Source organism: Podarcis gaigeae, assembly GCF_964106915.1.
Source record: "Podarcis gaigeae genome assembly, chromosome: 2".
Lineage (NCBI taxonomy): Eukaryota > Metazoa > Chordata > Lepidosauria > Squamata > Lacertidae > Podarcis > Podarcis gaigeae.
In genome coordinates this window covers 551677-572942 of record NC_139679.1, presented here as the reverse complement: position 1 = coordinate 572942, position 21266 = coordinate 551677, and the positions used below count along the sequence as shown (strand labels likewise).

At 45.6% G+C, this 21266-nt stretch overlaps 1 protein-coding gene across 1 annotated transcript in view; it reads left to right on the top strand.

The window, feature by feature from the left end:
- COLGALT1 (collagen beta(1-O)galactosyltransferase 1) overlaps positions 1-20824 on the top strand; it is a 37985-nt gene extending 17161 nt beyond the window's left edge. Inside the window, exons 6-12 of the mRNA XM_083729202.1 lie at positions 2712-2831; positions 12883-12959; positions 13688-13794; positions 14511-14643; positions 17322-17449; positions 18016-18222; positions 20059-20824. Coding sequence (XP_083585328.1) covers positions 2712-2831; positions 12883-12959; positions 13688-13794; positions 14511-14643; positions 17322-17449; positions 18016-18222; positions 20059-20326 — 1040 coding nt within the window. The 3' untranslated portion in view covers positions 20327-20824. The remainder of the gene's footprint in view (positions 1-2711; positions 2832-12882; positions 12960-13687; positions 13795-14510; positions 14644-17321; positions 17450-18015; positions 18223-20058) is intronic.
- The last annotated feature ends 442 nt before the right edge of the window (positions 20825-21266 follow it).

The window sequence follows — 21266 nt, the reverse complement described above, 5'->3', positions numbered from 1 at the left end:
CCTTCCCTGGGGATGCAGTTTGGCCCATGAGGCCATTTCCCCCCCAACCACACCCTCTGATCAATCAGCTGGCATCACTCGTGGCAAGGACAAGTGTGTGGAGTTCAAGGGAATCATAGAATAGAATCATAGAGTTGGAAGAGACCACAAGGGCCACCGAGTCCAACCCCCTGCCAAGCAGGAAACACCATCAGAGCACTCCTGACATATGGTTGTCAAGCCTCTGCTTAAAGACCTCCAAAGAAGGAGACTCCACCACACTCCTTGGCAGCAAATTCCACTGTCAAACAGCTCTTACTGTCAGGAAGTTCTTCCTAATGTTTAGGTGGAATCTTCTTTCTTGTAGTTTGGATCCATTGCTCCGTGTCTGCTTCTCTGGAGCAGCAGAAAACAACCTTTCTCCCTCCTCTATGTGACATCCTTTTATATATTTGAACATGGCTATCATATCCCCCCTTAACCTCCTCTTCTCCAGGCTAAACATGCCCAGCTCCCTTAGCCGTTCCTCATAAGGCATTGTTTCCAGGCCTTTGACCATTTTGGTTGCCCTCCTCTGGACACGTTCCAGTTTGTCAGTGTCCTTCTTGAACTGTGGTGCCCAGAACTGGACACAGTACTCCAGGTGAGGTCTGACCAGAGCAGAATACAGTGGCACTGGAGAGCCAGTGTGGTGTAGTGGTTAAGAGCGGTAGTCTCGTAATCCTGGGTAACCGGGTTCGCGTCTCCGCTCCTCCACATGCAGCTGCTGGGTGACCTTGGGCCAGTCACACTTCCTTGAAGTCTCTCAGCCCCACTCACCTCACAGAGTGTTTGTTGTGGGGGAGGAAGGGAAAGGAGAATGTTAGCTGCTTTGAGACTCCTTAAAGGGAGTGAAAGGCGGGATATCAAATCCAAACTCCTCCTCTTCTTCTTCTTCTTCTTCTTCTTCTTCTTCTTCTTCTTCTTCACTATTACTTCCCTTGATCTAGATGCTATACTCCTATTGATGCAGCCCAGAATTGCATTGGCTTTTTTAGCTGCCGCGTCACACCGTTGGCTCATGTCAAGTTTGTGGTCAACCAAGACTCCTAGATCCTTTTCACATGTACTGCTCTCAAGCCAGGTGCCACCCATCTTGTATTTGTGCCTCTCATTTTTTTTGCCCAAGTGCAATACTTTACATTTCTCCCTGTTAAAATTCATCTTGTTTGTTTTGGCCCAGTTCTCTAATCTGTCAAGGTCGTTTTGAAGTGTGATCCTGTCCTTTGGGGTGTTAGCCACCCCTCCCAGTTCGGTGTCATCTGCAAATTTGATCAGAATGCCCTTGAGTCCATCATCCAAGTCGTTGATAAAGATGTTGAATAAGACCGGGCCCAAGACAGAACCCTGTGGCACCCCACTAGTCACTCTTCTCCAGGATGAAGAGGAACCATTGATGAGCACCCTTTGGCTTCGGTCAGTCAGCCAGTTACAAATCCACTGAGTGGTAGCATAGTCAAGACCGCATTTTACCAGCTTCTTTACAAGAATATCATGGGGCACCTTGTCAAATGCCTTGCTGAAATCAAGGTAGGCTACATCCACTGTGTTCCCTTCATCTACCAGGCTTGTAATTCTGTCAAAAAACGAGATCAGGTTAGTCTGACATGACTTATTTTTCAGAAATCCATGCTGACTATTGGTGATCACAGCATTCCTTTCTAGGTGCTGTCTCTCCCAGGGAGCTTCTGTTTCCAAAAGGCCCATTGCCTGCACGTGGGACTCAAAACAGGGTTAGTTCCCTTCATCCCGGACTGTTGGCTGTCATGATGGAATGGATGGGAATTGTACTCCCACAACAGCTGGAGGACCACAGGTTCCCCATCTCCGCTTTAAATATTGCTGCACCTGGGATAGTGTTGCCATGGAATGGGCAATCAGGTGGCAGCATGGGCAAGGAGAAGCAGATCTACTTTGCTACCTGCCTGCTTGCTTGGGGCCAGTTCAGTTCAGCTGAGGCAAGTGCCTTCAAAACAGAAACACAAATCCATGAATCCAAGGAGGCATTCTTGGGATTTCCAGGCACAACCAGTTCTACTTTGATCTTTGCTCCTCACCGTAACTAGGGCTATATGTTTTCCTTTCTAGCAACAACAAAAAACAAAAAATAGATGTGGATTTCTGCAAGCTATATAAATGGTGCATCTTGGGGGGGGGATCATAAATTGGTCTTATTTTGCATACTTTGTTCTTCTGTGTTTTAATATTTTGAATTTTTTGCTCTGGGTTTGTTGGTCATGGGAGAGGCAAGGGTGCTGAAGCTGTGCCCCAACCACAGAAAATTTCGTTCAGGCACCTCTTTTGCTATTGAGAATTAACATAAGGGCCAGAAGCTTTGAAAAAGAAGAGAAGCTTCCCGAGAGTCCTGGGAAGCTGACTTCAGCACCCCTTCCTACATTTTGAGCTCCTGTAGAATTGCATGTAGTCCAAATAGTGCAGATTCCTTGGGCTGGTTCTCCACCTAGTTTTAAATCTTTGAACAGGGTACTGGAGCATTTTGTGGGCTGCCAAGTGTACCATCAGAATTTATTTTAATCACCAATTAGTCCAACTTCATGCATATGGAGGTGAAACATAACAATGGCCATGACTCCTTGACTTGGAAAGGATACAGAGAGGGGTCTGTCTTCTGCTGCCCAATGACATCTTGATTTTATGTGCTCCCTTTTGTGGTTCCTCCCCGCTTTGTTTAGAAGTTCAGATGTACGTGTGCAACAAAGAGGTGTATGGCTTCCTTCCCGTGCCTCTGCGATCCCACAGCACCCTCCGCGACGAGGTGGAGAGTTTCATGCACGTGCAGTTGGAGGTGATGGGTGAGTTCTATGTGACTCTTGGCCAAAAGTTAGCAAGGCCTTTGCAAGTTGTTGTTTTAAACCAAAGAAGAAATTTTTATAAACAGATACCAGATTTTACCTTGTGTAAGGGTTAGGAGGAGGGTTAGAAAACTACCCTGGGGGTGGGGGCTGTGCATATCATTGAATACATCATGATAAGAGTTTCAGCAAGGCGCTGTGTTTCCTGCTTTGTTTAGTCTCTCCCTCCTCCCTCCTAAGCAGATCTAGGGTTACCATATTTCAAAAAGCAAAGACCAGGACACCCCAAAAGTTTCTGGAATTGTTGAGCTTAGGAACTCTATCGGCTTCACTGGAGTCTTTCCAGTGATTCAGTGGCAAAATATACAAAGAATATAAATAAAGCACTGGAAAGCTCTTCTTTCTTCCTCACAATCACCCCCACCTGTGGAAAAAAAGAGGGGGAAGAGTTTTTGTTTTTATTTTCTGGGGGTGTTTATGTTGTTGGTTCCCCCTAAATAGCTTTCCACCATATTAAAAAGGAAGGGGTTTTTTTGTTTTTAAGGAGACTATCTTTTTGCTTGTTTGCCCTCCCTCCCTGCCTTTGATAAAAAGAGAGAGAGATTGGTGGGATGAGGGCTTCTGGAGGGGTGGAGGGGAGAAGATTTAGCTGGCTGCCTTATGCTGAAATGGGAGGTTGGGTACTATGTGAGCATGATGCTAAGGGTGTTTGTTGGTAAGCAGTGCAAGCAAATGTGTGTCTACTCACAAATAAGTCCTACTGAATTCAAGAGGCTTACTCCCAGGAAAGGAAAAGTAAGTTTAGTTGAATTCAGTGGGGCTTATGCATGCAAATATTCCACTTAGACCTCTGAGTGGGAAAGCAGATGCAACTTGACTAATAAATCACAAACTACTCTTTAAATTGGTTGAAAATATATTAAATATATTATATGGTATCTGAAGAAGTGTGCATGCACACGAAAGCTCATACCAAGAACTGACTTAGTTGGTCTTTAAGGTGCTACTGGAAGGAATTTATATTATATGGAAGTTTATTTCATATTTTCATCTACTACTTCCTTGCATTTTAAGGCCCTCCACCGCTGCTGGGACCCTCAAGGCCCTCGGTGGCTGTGGGGGAAGTGAAGTGCACCCTCCATTGTTCCGGGGGCCCCCAGCAAGGCCCTCTGCCGCCGCAGATATATTGAGATATTTAGCTGGTGATATATTGTGATGTTGAAAACCAGATATCACCCAGCCCTACTTAGGGGAGAGCGAGGATGGCTTACTTTTGGCAGAGCTTTTGACATCTTCACTGGTGGTTTGCTATAGGAAGGGCTCTGCATGCTTCTGGGCAATCAGTTAATCAATTAATTTTGGCACCTGGGCAATCCCTGGTTGTGGGCTGATAAAGGCAAAGTTATGTGACCCAGATAAAGGCAAAGTTATGTGATACCCAGAGGGAGGAGGATCCAACATGGCGGCGAAGGTAGTTTCCGAGTAATTTCGCTTACCCTTATCAAAGTTTTAAGTGGTTTTAAGCGGTTTTTATCCTCCCTTGTTTTTATCCGTGAGTTTTAATGATCTGCTGGCTGTGCTGGCTGTCTTTTAGTATCTTTTAGTATCCCGCTACTTGTGCCGCCACCTCCCTAACTGGGAGAGATAAGTGAAAGGTTCTCCTGGGCATAAATCCTCTGCCCTGTCGACCAGCAATTTCCTTTAGCTTTTAGTTTATTGCATACTACGAAGTGAATTTTGCCCGACTGCTGGAACCGAGCTGTCTCGAAAATCCTAGGAACAAGGAAGAGGGGAAGGAAGAGGCTTGAACTGACTGCCTTCCTGTGAGTAATTTTATGGCACCACTCTCCTGGAAGTGGTAGTATTCTTGTGAGGAAGACTAAAGGATTTAAGGAGCTCCCCAGCACAGTGCCCACGACGGTTCTCCTGCAAAATTGATTTATGGGCCATGGAAAACGTCCAAGAGACTCTGACAAGGCATTATCCTCTCCGAGGCCTAAGCAATTAAGGAAGGGTTCACCTAAAGGAGGGAGAGGCCCCGAGGAATGTACCTACTCAATAGCAACTCAAAATCGTTTCGATCCTCTAACTGCCCTTGAAACAACATCAGAAGATGAGGCCCCTGAGACGTTACAAATTGGAAACGCTAATGGTAACACAAATGGGGATGGTCCCTATCCGAAGGAGGAGTTGGTAGCCGAATCGGACTGCACAGGATGCGAGCAACTCCATCTAATAATTAGAACTCTAAACTGTATATTTAAGAGAATTGACGGCCTATCCTCTCAGCTGCATAGCCTTCAGCAAAAACTGGATGACCAGCTGGCACAGACAGCCCAAGATGGGGCAGTAGATGTTCCATTGCGCCGGCAGAAAGCTCCACCAAACACTGATTGTATGAAGAACTGCAAATACAATCTCAACCCCGCACTGAATCGCCAATCCCTGATTCTACATCCAAGGAAGATTTCCCTAACCTTCCGGGAAAGGGACCTAAGTTGGACAACGCTACATGGGACTAAAGAGCACCTCAGATGGCTTCTAAAACTCGAGGCATCACAAATAGATCTTTGTGCTGTGCTTCCCTTAGTCCGCCAGAACAGATATCAGAGAATGATGCTGGCTTTCCACTCTGCAAAAATCCCCTCTCTTATTATTAAGCAAAAAGTTTTTTTGAATAATCTTGGTATTTTTCCAATGAGAGTTTTCATGGATTCCAAAATTAGACCCCTCCTATCGGAGGGATTAACCAAGGAGACGGTACAACCCTCCCGCCCTGAACCACAAAAGAGGGCTGAGCTGTACACCCCATGTCTGGGCCAGTCTCATAGTACCTCCACTCCTACAACTAAACACTACGAGTGTGCCAGTAACTCTTTGACACTCCAGGAGGAAAGAGAGCTTATCGCCTCCTTTGGAGAGTTACCAGCGATGAAACAACAAGAAATTATAAATAGGCTGGATTTACTTAAACTTCAGCTCCTAAGGATCGCCTGCAACGGAGTTCCTACGAATGATACCCACTCTAATTTAGCGGTGCCATGCCCCATGGAGGTGGAAACAACAATTCCCCAATACCCAGCATATAAGGTGCCTTCTGCAGTAGATGGGAAGGTCCCACTGCTGGAGGCAGACTCTTCTCCTCCCCTTCACGCTGGTAACTCATCCCTGCTTTTAATAGACTTATCTGTTCCCTCCGTGATTAACCAATCCAAGAATGGAACTCAGGATAACACCCCCCTGGATAAATCGTTGTCCCTTCACCCCTCCATGCCGGACTTGGAATCAACATACATCGAAGACCATCCACGTCCTGAGACGGTAGTGGCCACCTCAAGTCAGGCTTCTCCACCAAAAATCCAACAATCATGTGAGGAAGACACCACAGTGCCGAGAGTCACCACAGAGTGGACTGAAGACCCAGCAGGACATATAAACCAAATGATCACAAGTGGATCGGTTAGATCCCCAAAGAGGACGGCTCCAGCGGACTTGGCAGGAGCCTCTTCAGGGCCTAGTTGGGCCCGACAGCTAAAAACGTCAAATATTATCTCTATTCACAATAGCTCAAGAGGCACACCTGCACCAAAAGGAGAGAAGTCATCTACCATTAGTCAAAGAAAAATTACTGACTTCTTTAAATTTGACAACCCACCAAGATCAGCGTTCCCCCCTTCTCCATTGTGACTACCCAAACCTCAGTCAAATCCTCCCCCGTTCTCCCTTTTAAGCTGGAACATAGCAGGTTGGAAGGGGAAAAAAATCTGACCCGGACTTTGTAAAACTAATAAACTCACACCAAGTAATTCTCTTGCAGGAAACATGGGAAGAGGGGAGAGTAGATATTAATGGTTTTGATGTTACATCATTACCCGTCTACTAAAGGAGGCCGGCCCGTCTACTAAAGGAGGCATGCCCGTCTACTAAAGGAGGCCGGCCTAGTGGAGGATTAGTTATAGCAATTTCCTTGAAAATACAGGCAAACCTCACGCTTGTAAATGCTTCCACCTTTGCAATTACAGCCCTGGTTACGGGGAAAAACTTTGAACTTGTTATAACAAATGTTTATCTTCCTCCTGGAGGCAACATTGCAGACTTATACAATAAATGGGGAATCTTGGAGGAACATCTTACTCTTTGTCACTCCAAATACCCCAATATACCCAATGTTATAGCAGGGGATTTCAATGCTCGCATTGCAACCAACTGGGAGTCTTTAATCAAAGCCAAATGGTGGATAACCCCAGAATTCATAAATGACCTCTCCCTCCATAATCAAAGACTTTCCAAAGACAAAAGGGTAAATGAAGCAGGAACCCTTCTTTACCAATTGGTACTATGTCTAAACCTAGTGATTCTAAACGGGAACTGCCCGCATGACGTTCCGGGTGAGTTTACACACATAAGCTCCTCTGCAAACAGTGTCCTGGATTATATGTTAGTATCTCATGACATATTCCCCAAATTTTCCCATTTTAAAGTTGAAAATATTCAATTGAGCGACCACCTACCGTTGGTCACCGTAATGACTATAGACTGGACCCCAGATGGAGACAGACACCCAACACATCTGATTACGAACTCAGTATTGCAAATCAAAAGTGTAAAATGGTCCGAACTACAGGCCCAAAAATACTCAGCATATTTCCAACAAGGACTAAAACAAGCATATTCAGGCTTAATCGAGGATTATTATGATTATGACCAAACTCTAAGACTATTCTCGAAATTGTCGGAAGATCTAACATCTTTTTTCTCTGTCCAGACGCATAAAATAAACCGAACACAAAGGAAGATAGGTGCATTGTGGTTTAACAGTGCTTGTAAACAGGCTAGACAACTTCTTGGTAACATCTACAAAGAGTATAAAGCCTCCGGGGCAACGGTCTTGCCAAAAGAATATTTCCAAGCAAAATCGGCCTACAAGCAAATTCAAAAGGAAGCCAGACAGGAATGGCAAGTGAATCAATGGCGGGCAATCATAGAAGCCTCATCATCACGGAACTCCAGACAATTTTGGCTCCTGGTAAATAAAAGAACTAAGAGATACCCTTTGACTATTATTCCTGCCCCGGTTTGGGAATCTTACTTAAAAAAATACTTTGCCACAACTGACTGTATTGCTAACACAAGAGATGAATCCCAAGATCAGCTTCCCCTCTGGCCCCCCACCGATCCGGAAGACATCCATGATTTGATCGTTAAACTCAAAACAGGGAAAGCACCTGGGCCAGACCTGATCCCGGCAGAAGCTATAAAATACCACGCAGACTGGTGGGCCAAAGTCCTGGCGACCATCTTCGATGCCGTTAACAACTCTGGAATGATCCCGGAAGTATGGAAGGACGCTGTTATAGTTCCAATCCACAAAAAGGGCTCACCAGATGACCCGGGGAATTACAGAAATATCAGTCTGCTCTCAATAGTGGGGAAACTGTATGCCCGCTTCCTGCTGAACAGACTTATCCAATGGTCCGAAGAGAAAAAATTAATTGGGCCCGAACAAGCTGGATTCCGCCCAAAACAGTCAACAATTAATCATATTCTAATTTTACAGCATCTTGCTTGGAAATATTCCACCCCAAAGGGTGGCCAACTCTGTGTGGCATTCATTGACCTAAGGGCAGCATTTGATAGTATCCCCAGGAGCATCCTCTGGGAAAAACTCACCCCCTGGGGCATCGACAGAAGGCTTCTCTGGCTAATAATCAAACTCCATGAGAACTCAGCGGCTAGAGTGAGATTCACCCCGGAGGGTGATCTCACCAATTCAATTCCCATTAACAGAGGTGTCCGACAGGGTTGTATATTGGCTCCATTCCTGTTCAATTTGTTCATAAGCGACATGAGGACTCCCCTAATAGAGGCTCAAGAAAGGATTCATGCACCCCGCCTAGCACTTTATCGCTGCCCTTTGTTACTATATGCGGATGATGCAGTCATCCTTTCCTTTTCTAGAGTAGGTCTCAGGAGGGCCTTAAAATTTTTGGATCATATTGTAACGCAAACTCCCTTACAATTAATTATGGAAAATCTAAGATACTAGTTTTCTCAAAGAGCTGGAAACTCCATAATTTCCATAATGGGAGAGCCATCGAACAAGTCTATAAATTCCAATATTTGGGAGTTTGGTTACAACATAACCTTAGATGGAAGGCCCATGTAGCCTATGTTACAAATAGAGCCAAAGCTATCTCCTTGGCGATCTTGCGATTCTTCTTCACCGATGGGGCCCTTCATATCCCATTGGCGTTGAAAGTCTTCAAGGCCAAGGTGATTCCGACAATTGCTTATGCCATCTCAATTTGGGGGACTTTTGTCAATCTATCTCACCTAGAGGTTATTCAAAATCAGTTTTTAAGAGGGATATTGAAACTGCCCAACTGTGTAAGTAATACAGCGTTACGCATGGAACTTAACACTATATCCCTGGAAAACGCTCTGTGGAAGCACATACTTTGTCACTGGTTATCTCTATGGCACAATCTCCCAAACTTGTACTTGATACAATGTATGTGGAGAGATGATTTCCAGAGCCCATGGGTAAAAAATCTACAGCTGAAAATTACGGCAATGGGAATCTCCCCATCCAAATTACTAGAGCAGGACATAGTTCCAGCTAAAAGAACAGTAACCTGTAAACTAGAGGAGATGGACTTGCAGCAGAAAATGGTCTTGGGCAATGGTACCTGCTCACCTCTAAACCTTGGTTTATTAGCCCTCTTAAGGCTCCCAAACTATTTGAATTCCTTAACTTCTTCGGCTCCTAGATATGCCTTTGTAAAGGCAAGATTCAACACCTTCCCATCGAACGTGCTGAGAAATAGATTCTCCAATGGACAGATATCGCTCTTATGTGATTGTAATTGTGGGGCACCGGAATCGTTGCATCACATAATTCTTGATTGTGCTTTTCACTTATCGGCCACGAGCAAGTTTCTTGCTCAATATCTTAAGGGAATTGCCGATGATACGACCGAAGCCAAACTGAGATATCTATTAAATGATGATGACCCCCTAAGATCACTCATGGTTGCCAGATTCTTGATCAGCGTCCTATCCCTAAAGAAGAGAAACGGACTCCTGTGTGGCTCGGATAATCCCTTTAAACCATGATCTATGTTTTAGGATGTAATTAGGTGATATCACCATTGATGTCTTCTATTAATTTATGAGCAGAGGGCGATGTTTATGTTACAAATTTAATTTAATGTATGATGTTGGTCTTTTGTTTTTGTCTTGCTTTGGTTCTTGTCTGTTTTTTTGTAAGTTTTGGCGGTTTTAAATTTGGAGGTTCAAGTACATTATGGTGGTATGGGAAACTGTCGTGTGACGGGCAATGGCCGTAATAAAGATCAATCCCATCCAATCCAATCCCCACATGGCCTGTGTGAAGCCTCTCAGAGCAGCCTCTGCCATCAATGGTGCTTGTGTGTAGCAGTCGCCCCTCCTTTGGGTTCTGGAGGAGTTTGCTAGACTCCGTCCCTTGGGGATGATTCACAGTCGCTCTTTGTACAGGGCTGCAGCTACACAAAGGTCCTTTCACTAAATTTGACTGCCCTTAAAGGCAAAATGGTCACCTCTTTGAGAAGGTGACTGAGGTGGAAGGTAGGAGAGTTCCGTGTGCACCCTCTTTTCATTAATAACTGCTTGTTTTTCGCTAACCGAAAGGGGCATTCTCTGTGCTGACCTTCCCTTGGGAGATTTCTTCGAAGGCAAAACTTCTGTAAGTAGCAGATGGCTTGTGGGCCCCAAGAGCCCATTCAAGGGTGCTGCTTTTGAGGTGGACTGTACCGCCTCAGAATGTACATGGCTTGGCTGCCATGCCAAAAACCTTTCTGCATGTGGAAAGGTACTGTGTTGGGGAGAAAACGTTTAGTTTCTCAACATTTGCCTTTACCAGTGGAGTGGGATTTGTTTCAGGCATGTTTCTGCTGCTATGGACAACTGGTTTTGGTTCTTTAAAGTTGCATCCTCTTTGTGTTGAAACAATGGGGGTTGATTTTTGTTTTTTATTTGGCAAAACACAGCACTGGTCATTTCATGGGCAAAATAGCAGCGCCTGGTGTCTGAATATAGAAGCCTTCTAAAAACAAGACTTTGGAGGGTAAAGAGACATTCCTGCCCCCCAACTCCCACCCAGCTGCTCCTTCAGATCTTTTCCTTTGGCAGGACAGGACCTCGTCTTCTGTGCTTCCATGGAATGCAAATGTGCAAAAGCACATTCATGTAAGAAGAAGAAGACCTTGCCTTTGCTGTCAGGCACACTTTCATCCTTGTGGAATGTATCTGTGAGGAGTGGGACAGTCAAGTCTGTTGAAAATAGTGGTTGAAAAAGGTTGTGTGGAGGAAGATTTTTCTTTTTTTTTTTAGGGAGAACTTGGAGTTAGAGGAAGATATGTCATCGAAGCTTCTAGCCCACACTGAGAGCCAGCCTTGTGCCCAAATCCCCTCACCCGCCCTCTAGGAAACGGCCAAGGGCACATTTCAACTTAGCCTTGAATCTGACTAGAAGATATTTGGGGTAATCTTGAACCCAAGCTACAGTGATAAAATATTGGCCAGGGGATGAGAAAAGAAAACCATGAAACCTTAGAAATGTAAGGAAATAAATTTAAAAGGACTTTAGTCTCCCCCCACCCCCATATGCTTGTCATTTGCAGCCAGAGGGGAAGGGGCAGGGACTTTCTGAAATGTCCTTGCCTGGTTTCCTGGAGATCTATTTACAAAGTTAGTGTAAACTCAGAGGGAGTGAACTGTCTTCCTAGGGCTCTTGAGAAGTCAAAATTGCATTTTGCTAATGCTAGACTGGCCCTCCAGATGTTGCTGAACTACAATTCCCCTCAACCCCTACCAGCACTGCCAGGGGTCAGGGATGAAGGGGGTTCTAGCCCGGCCACATCTGGAGGGCCACAAGATCCCCATCCTTGGGCTAAGAAGAAAATCCATTTTAAAAATCCACCTAGACACCTCTTAGTGGTTCTCAGAGGGTGTGGCAGAGAGGAAGGCAAGTGTGGCAGGAAGATTCAAGGACAAACAAAGAAAGAGTTAAACATTTCAGTATAGTATAGTATTAAAATATTTTTTATATCTATCCGTGCCCCTCTTCAAGAGTATAGCTGTTTTTCTACAGCTACAGATAGGTAGCCGTGTTGGTCTGCCATAGTCAAAACAAAAAAAATTCCTTCCAGTAGCACCTTAAAGACCAACTAAGTTAGTTCTTGGTATGAGCTCATACCAAGAACTAACTTAGTTGGTCTTTAAGGTGCTACTGGAAGGAATTTTTTTTGTTTTGTTTTTCTACAGTTCTCCGCAACATATTGTTGTGAACAGGGATTGTCAGCTCTGACAAATATGAAAGATCAGAAAAGAGAAAGGCTTCTTTGTGCTGATGAGGAGATAAGAGTTTGTTTGTATCAAATAAGATCCAATATAAATAAGTTTACCAGGCAAAAGCAAGTTCACACCTCTCTTTGAGTTTGTATCCATACTTATATTTTGGGAATGATTTGTGTTCTTATGTGGCTGCATTGTTTTATGTTTTCTAGATCCCGCCTGATCATATTATAAAGTATTTGTGTTCTATGTTATAATCAAGCACTTTTTGTTTTCCAATGTATTTCTTATCAATAAAAAAATCAGTGTGGTGTGAGCAATTTCCCCCCTGAAAGTTTGGGAGACCCAGTGCTGCAGGACTACATGGTGCACTGGGCATTCATGGGGAACAATTCATGTATGTGCCTCCACATCAAAATTTAGGGTGCAGATTTATTAATGTGGCTTAGAAATGTCTTCACGGACCAGAGGCGGCTCTTGGGGGATTCAGACTGGGAGTCTTTTCCAGCCCTACTTGGAGATGGCAGGGACTGAACCTGGGATCTTCCAGAAGCTCTGCCGCCGAACAATGGCCCTCCCTAGCATCTGACACGAGGCCAAGAATCTGGGGGGGAGCTTGTCATAAATTGCATCTCTGCTCTTCTTTTTCTTAAATGAAAACCTGGTGACAGGTCACGTGACCCACTGCATGACCCAGTTTTGTCTTTCCCTACAGTTAAAAACCCTCCAGTGGAATCTTCTCGATACCTATCTGTGCCTCCTAAAATCCCGGACAAGATGGGATTTGATGAGGTGAGGAAAAACAAGCAGACCTGTGTGAATGTGCTTGAACGGCATAATCTAAGTCACAGGATTTAAGCAGAGAACAGAATTTGACCGACCCTTGATTGTCATCATCTCCACCATCATGTACATCTGCTTCCATGGGGTCCGGGCAATTTCCTTTGGGTTTGCCCTAGTAGAGGGCAGTTTGAGGGACTTTTTCATTGGTGGGCTGTGATGCTGCTGCCTTCAGACATCCTGCCTTCTGAAAGCCAAGTTGCAGACTTCCCTAGTTCTTTGACTTCTGGAGCCTTCTTTGTTCAGCTCTGCAGATAGATCTTAGAGTGTAGTGCCATAGGGGAAATGTCTAGACATGAGAGAGCTGGTGCCAGAATCCCAAGGGGATGAGAGTGGACTGTACCACTTCAGACTACAGGTGTGTGTTGCAAGTGTGGAGAGGAAGATCCCCTTTTATAATGCCCCCTGCATAAAAGAAAACTTCCTGCAAGGAAAAGGTTGCAGCCCAGCTTATTTCCTGCTTTGCTACTTGGCCATTTGCAGGGAGCTCAGCATCTTCTGCCTACATTCTGAAGTAATGCAGAGTCCATTCTGACTCTCTCCTCAAAGCTCCGCTATGTCCTTCGGTTGCCTGCAGAGCTATGGCAAAGCCTGGGGCGCTGCTTTGCTCCCTCCTCTGCCTTTCTGCCACAGTGGGCCATCGCTCTGCATTCTTGACGCCGCAATGCTTCCTTTCCCAGGTCTTCATGATTAACCTGAAGCGTCGGACCGACCGCCGGGAGCGGATGCTGCGGGCGCTTTATGAGCAGGAGATAGACTGCAAAGTGGTTGAAGCTGTGGATGGCAAGTGAGTGCCCGCCTGGGACAAAGACAAAAAGGGCGAGTGTCCAGGGTGGAATAGGGTGCTTGACCTTAGCCATGCCAATATCCTGGGTACTTAGGGGCCCAATGGTGTTGTAGTGGAATGGGCTCACACTCACCATATCTAAAAGGAGGGGCTGTAGCTCGGGGTTGGAGCCCCTGCTTTGCAACCTGCAGAAGGTCTTGGATCTGCAGTGAAAAAGGCTCTAGGGCAACAGGTTTGACATGAAGGGTCTTCTGCCTGGGACCCCCAAGACCTCCGGCCAGTCGTGGCCAAAGCAGAAACTAATCTGCCCAAAGACAACACCCTGTGCTCTTTATCTTCCTCGTTTAATCTTTGCTTGCACGGAGCAAAAGATGTTGCTGCCAAATTGCTCACAGAAATAACAGGGGAAGTGAAATCTTGTGTTGGAGAAACTTCAGCGGCTGTAGAAAGAAGTAGGCAAGCTTTTGAGTGGCACACAACCCTGCTTCTTGGGCTTGACTGCTTTTCTGTTCTGTTCAGTGAAGAACTCTGCGCTGGCTGGAAGCTTCTGCACCAACAGAAGTTGATCTAGGGAAAGAGAATTGTTTTCTTTCTGCATTATTTTTCACCCTAGATCACACAGCCATATATCTTTGGCATGTATCTTTGCCGCTCTCTTCATGAATAGCTTGTGTTCTACTGACTGTCCTTTATTCTTTCATTCCATCTGTCCTCAGAGCAATGAACACCAGCCAGGTGGAAGCCTTGGGCATTAAGATGTTGCCAGGTTACAAGGACCCATACCATGGGCGTCCACTCACCAAGGGGGAATTGGGTTGCTTCCTTAGCCACTATAAGGTTTGGCAAGAGGTAAGTGATGCTCATCATGTCAAACAGCGGCCATTTTTTAATTATTTATTCAGGGGCGGTTCCAAGATGGCAACGGCTTGGCAAGCAGGCTTCAAAGCTCCGCAGATAACAGGACTGTAATTAGCGCTGGTTGCTACCCAGGGAAGTAATATTTCCTTTTTTCTTTTTTTTTTTTTACTTCTCTACTTTTAAACTTACCAACCTATTGGGATTCTATCAGCACCCTCTTATCTATGCTATGAGAAACACCTTGGGCAAGTTCTGTGAAGCATCCTGGGCAGGCCGCCAGCTGCTAGCTATTAACCGCCAGCTCCCTTTTATACTTTGTTCCTGGAACTCCTGGCAGTCACCTCACAGAGAAGCTCTTAAATTGAACAAACTGAGCACTTTCTATTTTTTCTCTCTTCTTTGGTTAAGGAAACCTCTCCTTGTTTACTCCCCACCGCAACACTATGCCTGCTAGTAAACGCTACAGGGACCCAGAGGAAGCAGCTCTCTCACCAATCTAATTAGATTCCAAACAATCTAAAATGGAGGACTTTTTAAAATAAATCTGCTTTTACAGTTCCAACAAAAAAATGATTTTCTCTCCTTAAAGATGATTATGAATATGGAGAGAATACTGGATCCAACAATGGGGCAAGTTGACCCTGTGCCTCTAAGAGAGGAAGGAATAACAAGTAGGGAGAGCACCCAATTAACTCCAAATTCAAGAACAGTTGAGCATATCTTTCAACAAATTAGAGGTACTGCCTCTCAAATAACCCAATTATCCAAAGAGGTCCACAGTTTATCAGTTAATAACAAGCAGGCACTAACAGAACACCAAAGTACCAAAGTGAAATGGCGACAAGAACTAAGCTCGACATAGAATGCGCAGAGGTTCTTAAAACAAACTCTTCTTATTTAATCTTCCAACCAAAAAAGATCTGCATGACAGTTTGTGGAAGGCCAGATCAAACTCCTAACTGGAAAGGTGCCTAGCGTTCCAAACGACATTTATGAGATCGACTTAGTTGGAACTGAACTCTTGAATACCACAAACCAAATCCAAAAATTATGTTTATGTCAAACAGTCTGTCTTTTCAGGAGATTAGGTCATCTGTTCCCAACCATGAAGCTTTCAAAACAGGTGTATATGTGTGGTTCTGCACAAGCAGTTAAGGACTGCAAGACACAGTACTTGGCACAGAATCCAGTTCCCAAAGAATCTCCCCTTTCATTGTGGGAGTAGGCAAGCTTCCAATCCTCCTAGCTAGGCTTCAAAGTTTGTGGCCCATGGGGTTGACAGATCTCTGTAGGACAGGGATGAGGAACATGTGGCTCTGGGGTGATGATGGGCTACAAGTTCCATAATCCATTTCCTCGTGTTGACTGGGACTGCTGGGAATCTGGAGGGCCACAGGTTTCCCATCCCCACTATAAGATTTCCAGAAAGTGTGTGGGGCTTGTGTACCATTCCATGCCTAATTTACATAATTCACGCAGGTTGCAGAATTTAGCATTTTGTGTTGCAGAATGTGGGTTAATGTGGCACGGGATTTCAGTGAGTGGATGTTTTAAAATGGTAGTTGGTAAACACAGTGCCTTCTCTGGCCTTCTTGCATACTGAAGAGCTCACGTAAGTGGCTACCTTCTGTGTGGAGCCTATTGAATGCTGCAGATTAGCTTTCTGGAAGTGACTAAGATCTGGAAACAGAAATGCCTTTCTACAGATGCAGATCTGCAACCTTCCATTGGTCTCCTCATCCTTTTTGAAATGGGTGAAAATGGTTCAGTTTAGGCAACAATTGTATTATTGGCCCAAGATACAGATATAAAAGGCGATGAAGCAATATGCATTGGACCAATTTCCATCAGTGGAGAAACATGGGGGCTTTAGTGTTACACAGAATTCCAGAGCGGTCCCTGTTGTGCTGGCACAAGTGGGATGCTGGCCTTATTTTGGCACAAGAGCCAGACTTGGGGTCTGCTGTGTGGCTTTGCTTGCTTGCAGTCTTCCAAAGCAGCAGGAAGGAATCCCTTAGAACCGGATTTCACTGCATTTTTAGTATGTGCTGCCACCTCTTGGGCACATTGGATTATTACATCAGCTAGAATATGGAAAACATTCATGGTGTGATGATCTAGAAAGGAAAGGGACCTTTAGGGGATATTTGCCACTCAAAATCTGAATGCCAGTTTTGTTTCCCTGCTCTGGGAGGCAGAGCTACATACAATCTTACAGGGCTTTGTATATGCTGTGGTTCTGAAAGACTGCAGAAAAAGAGTGCCGAAGGTGGCATTGAGAATACCATCCGCCTTCTGAGAATACAAGCTTTCATTTTTAAAAATAAAAAAGCAAGTTTCTAGACCAGCCTTCCCAATCCTTGTGTCTTCCAGGTGCTGATGGGACTGATGAGAGTTGAAGTATCTGAAAGACAAAAGGCTGGGAAAGGCTGGTCCAGACCCAGCAGAGCTACCAGTTGCTGGGGGGGGGGGTGTGTGGTCTCATCAGTCCCCTGCATGACTTCTTGCCCCTCTCTGTGACCATCAAACTCAAGCCAAGCAGCCAAAAATAACTTGGTCCAAGAAAGAGCAGATTTAACCCCTTGAGCACCTTAGTGGAAAAACACGATGGAAATATTTTCATTAAATAAATGAATCAATAAACAGTGACGTGTGCTGATTTTTGCTAGGTTGTTGAGAGAGGCCTGGAGAAGTCGGTGGTGTTTGAGGATGACCTGCGCTTCGAGATCTTTTTTAAGCGACGCATGATGAACCTCATCTATGACTTAGAAGAGGAGGGCCTGGACTGGGATTTGATGTAAGTACGGAAGTGCTGACTCAGGCAGCGGGAAGTCTTGGCAAAAGCATCCGTCAGTGGGGAATCTTGTATGGCAGAGTTGGGCAACATTTTTGCTTCTGGGGGATTCATGTGGGCAGGAGCGGGGAGTTACGGGACCAACATCCTCCCTGCTCCCTTTCACATTTACACGAGTTGGGTGGCCATATGTCATGGATGCTTAAGTTGAGGTTCCTGCATTGCAGGGGGTTGGTCCCTCAGGGTCCCCTCCAACTCTAAGATTCTATGATATCTGCCCTGCCATTCACACTCATAGGCACCTAGTTCCCCCCATGCCTTTCACTCCTGTTTACCTGCCTTACACACTCACACTTTAATCTCTGCAGCACTGTCTGCCAGGAACCCCATTAGCAGTGCAGGGACAGCAACCTTTTCCCTGCTGATGGCTGGTGGCTGAGCAGCCGGGGGGGGGGGGCGCCCTGGGGCTTGGTGGGCTGCATGGAGAGCAGTGGAGGTCTGCCTGCAGGCTGCCCCCATGTGATTCAAAGGGAAGAAGTGTCATGATCTCAATCTCTGCTTGCCTTTAGTTACATTGGCCGGAAACGCATGCAAGTGGAGCATCCTGAGAAAGCCGTGCCCCACGTCCGTAATCTGGTGGAAGCGGACTACTCCTACTGGACCCTGGCCTACGTCATCTCCCTCCAGGGGGCCCAGAAGCTCCTGGACGCCCAGCCCCTCTCCAAGATGCTGCCTGTGGACGAGTTCCTACCTGTCATGTTTGACAAACATCCTGTGTAAGGTTGGGGCTGGGAGGGGAAGAGGGGCCTGTGGCCTTGGGCAGGAAGGAGCAGGGTGCACATGAGATGTAGCTTCTTAAAAGAGGGAGATAGAGAGGAGTCCTTTGCTGTTTTCTGTTGGCTAGAAGTTGTTGGCATTCATCTGCCTCAAGACAATGGAAGTCAAATGGCCAGGGCCTGCTCTAGCTGCAGAGTCTTGTGACTTGTAACTGCTGCCTCCTGCATTGCTTTTGCTATATTAGCAGCACCGAAGTGACCTCCCTGGGACACACCTGGGCAGTGGACCTGGGATGCCCAGGCAACAAGACCTCTTGGTGATGTGGTTCAAAGGAAAGCAGATCAAGACGTTTGGCACCAGCTGGACTGCAGTAGTTGCTGGAAGGAGGCATACAAGGCGCCATCTAGTACACTCCACTCCAGATTTGTGTAGGGTTTACTCCTGAGCCTTTTCTTCTCCCAAATATGTATCACAAGGCAGCAGGTAATAGTTGTAGGCCCTCCTGATTTACAGAAGGATTTTAAGTGGCAGCCTGTTGGGCCAGAAGGATGGCCGTGTCTGAGCTTCCTTCCACAGTCCTGTCGCACACCTCCTCTTTAGTTTGGCATGGACACCTTTGCTTTTGTCTCATCTGTAGGTTCTGTCCTGGCATGTATTTCTTGCTTGGAAAATGGTTTTTGCTCTCTTGCTCCCTTGCCTTGTTCCAAGTTGGTTTCTATCTTCTTTGGCCATGCCATCTATCTGAAGCCAAGAACACTTGACAGCTGAAGTGGATTTCCCTCAGTGTGGTTAGATCAGGGGTAGCCAGTTCAAGAGGTTGCTGGACTGCAACTTCCATCGTCCCTGACTGTTGGCCAGGCTAGCTGGGGCTGATGGGAGCCAGAGTCCAAGCATCTGAAGAGCAACTGCATTAGCAACTCCTGGGCTAGATGATTGTACTCTTTGAGAAGGTAGGAATCAATTCTCTGTGGAATCTTATGTAGCTTTTGCCTAGGTAGCCTTCACTCTAGGTAGGGTTCACTCTCTCTTCTAAACAATGTTCAAAACTCCCATTGTTCTAGGCACATTTTGAAATACACAATTTGATCAGCACAAGCAGTTTCTGAGCTCTGGGCACAGTACTGCACCTAAGATTTCAGATTAGAACTGTAGAGTGGAAGGAAAGGAGGACCTTTTTCAGCCTCCCTCTTTCCAGCTACTCTCTGAACACTGGTGAAGAGACCCTCTTAAGAATATTGGGGGGGGGGGCGGGCAGGGGAAGGACTAGACCATGTAAAAAATGAACATAATATTTTAGTTGCAGTTCATTCATTTTCAGCTATGTATTCTTGTTATAAAAAAGCACACCTAGACATTCCGTTGTTGTGCCCATAACCGACCTTTAAGGTGCAATTCAGCTCTTAGCTTTCATATCACAGCTTCTAATATGTTTCTGCTGGAAGAATCTAGAGTGTTCTAGAACATAACAGCTGCCCAAGGAGCTGATTCTCTCACAGGAAGACAAGAATGTGAAAAAATATCTAACACTGAGGAAACCTGGTCCAAATAAGCAAGATGAGTAGAGAAAGTTATATTAGCAGAAGATATTTGTACAGTAGACCCTTGTATTTCCCGAGAAGTGAAATTATGAAGTTTCATCTTTCTAGCTCGTCAGAAACCTAAGACAAACTTAGCTAGTGAGGAGAAGGCATTCCTTCTCTTCAAAGGGGGTTCATGGTTTGCCTCATGTAACTCCAGGAGTCATACTTTTGTGCAGTTAGTTGTTTGACCTACACGTGTGGCAGAGATGTATCTCCAGAAGCAGCTCTTTTCATGTGATGTTTGTTCTCCTACAGTTCTGAGTATATGGAGCACTTTGAGAACCGGAACTTGCTGGCCTTCTCTGTAGAACCGCTGCTAGTCTTCCCAACGCACTACACAGGAGACGATGGTTACATCAGCGACACGGAAACCTCTGTGGTGTGGAACAATGAGAACATCAAAACTGACTGGGACCGGGCCAAGTCCCAGAAGATGAAGGAGCAGCAGGAGCTGAGCAGTGAAGCCAAGAACTCTAATGTGCTCCAGTCCCCTCTGGACAGCACAGCCCGTGATGAACTATGACCCTGCTGGGGCACAGATGAAGGGGGCTGAGCAGGAGGGCATGGCGTGGCATGAGGCAGGGAGGGCTTTTCCCTTTCTCAGGGTTTATGGGTTGCTTCCCTCGCTTTTCACTGTGGGGTCCACATCTTTCATCACACCTTGTGGCAAAGCAATAATGGCAAGCTCCACTCCCTCTGCCATGCAGATCCTGCAACAGAAATCGTTTGGTTTACATAGCTGTGCCATCCCCCACCTCTCCCACCCTCTGTTTTGGAAGTGGTGTGGGTGAGATCTTTCCATACTCAGTTGTGTAAGAGAAGTTTTATTCTTTGAAGAATTGGTACGTGCTCCTACAGGGAGCCCTATATGTTCTGGAAGAAGCAAGAGTGGTTAGTCCTTGAAAAAATGCAGGCCAGACTTGCAGACTACAGCACAATGATTCTCTGTGTCAGACAAACCATTTATCTTGGTGTACGTTTCAAACCTTTCCAGTTATTTTTATATAATTTTTTTACTGGTGACAGTTTCAGATCTCATTTTTGTGGAATCCTGATTCCCCTCCCCTCCCCTTTCTGTGTGCCTTGTCTGTGCTGAGATTGCAATGCCCAGTTTTGATGTGGAAAGTCAGAAATGTCCTTGTTTCCCTTGGGCTGATGAATGTTTTTGCTACCATGTCTCTTGATTTGCTCTGTAGAGACACAAAGTGCTTTCACTCCCCAGTGGTCAGAGATGCATGGTGGGAGGTGCCATCCATCGAGGGAGGCATAGTTGGAGCCACATTTCCCTTCATACATTGTGACAAGCAAATATAAAGCATTGCCCTTCAACTTGTGGGACAGCATTTCAAGGCGGGTTGCGCCTGCAGCACTCCACCATTATTATTATTTTTGTTCGTTTTCAAAATAAAAAATGTGGGGCTGGGGAAGAGAGGGTAAGATATAGTTAATTAAAACGAGCCTCA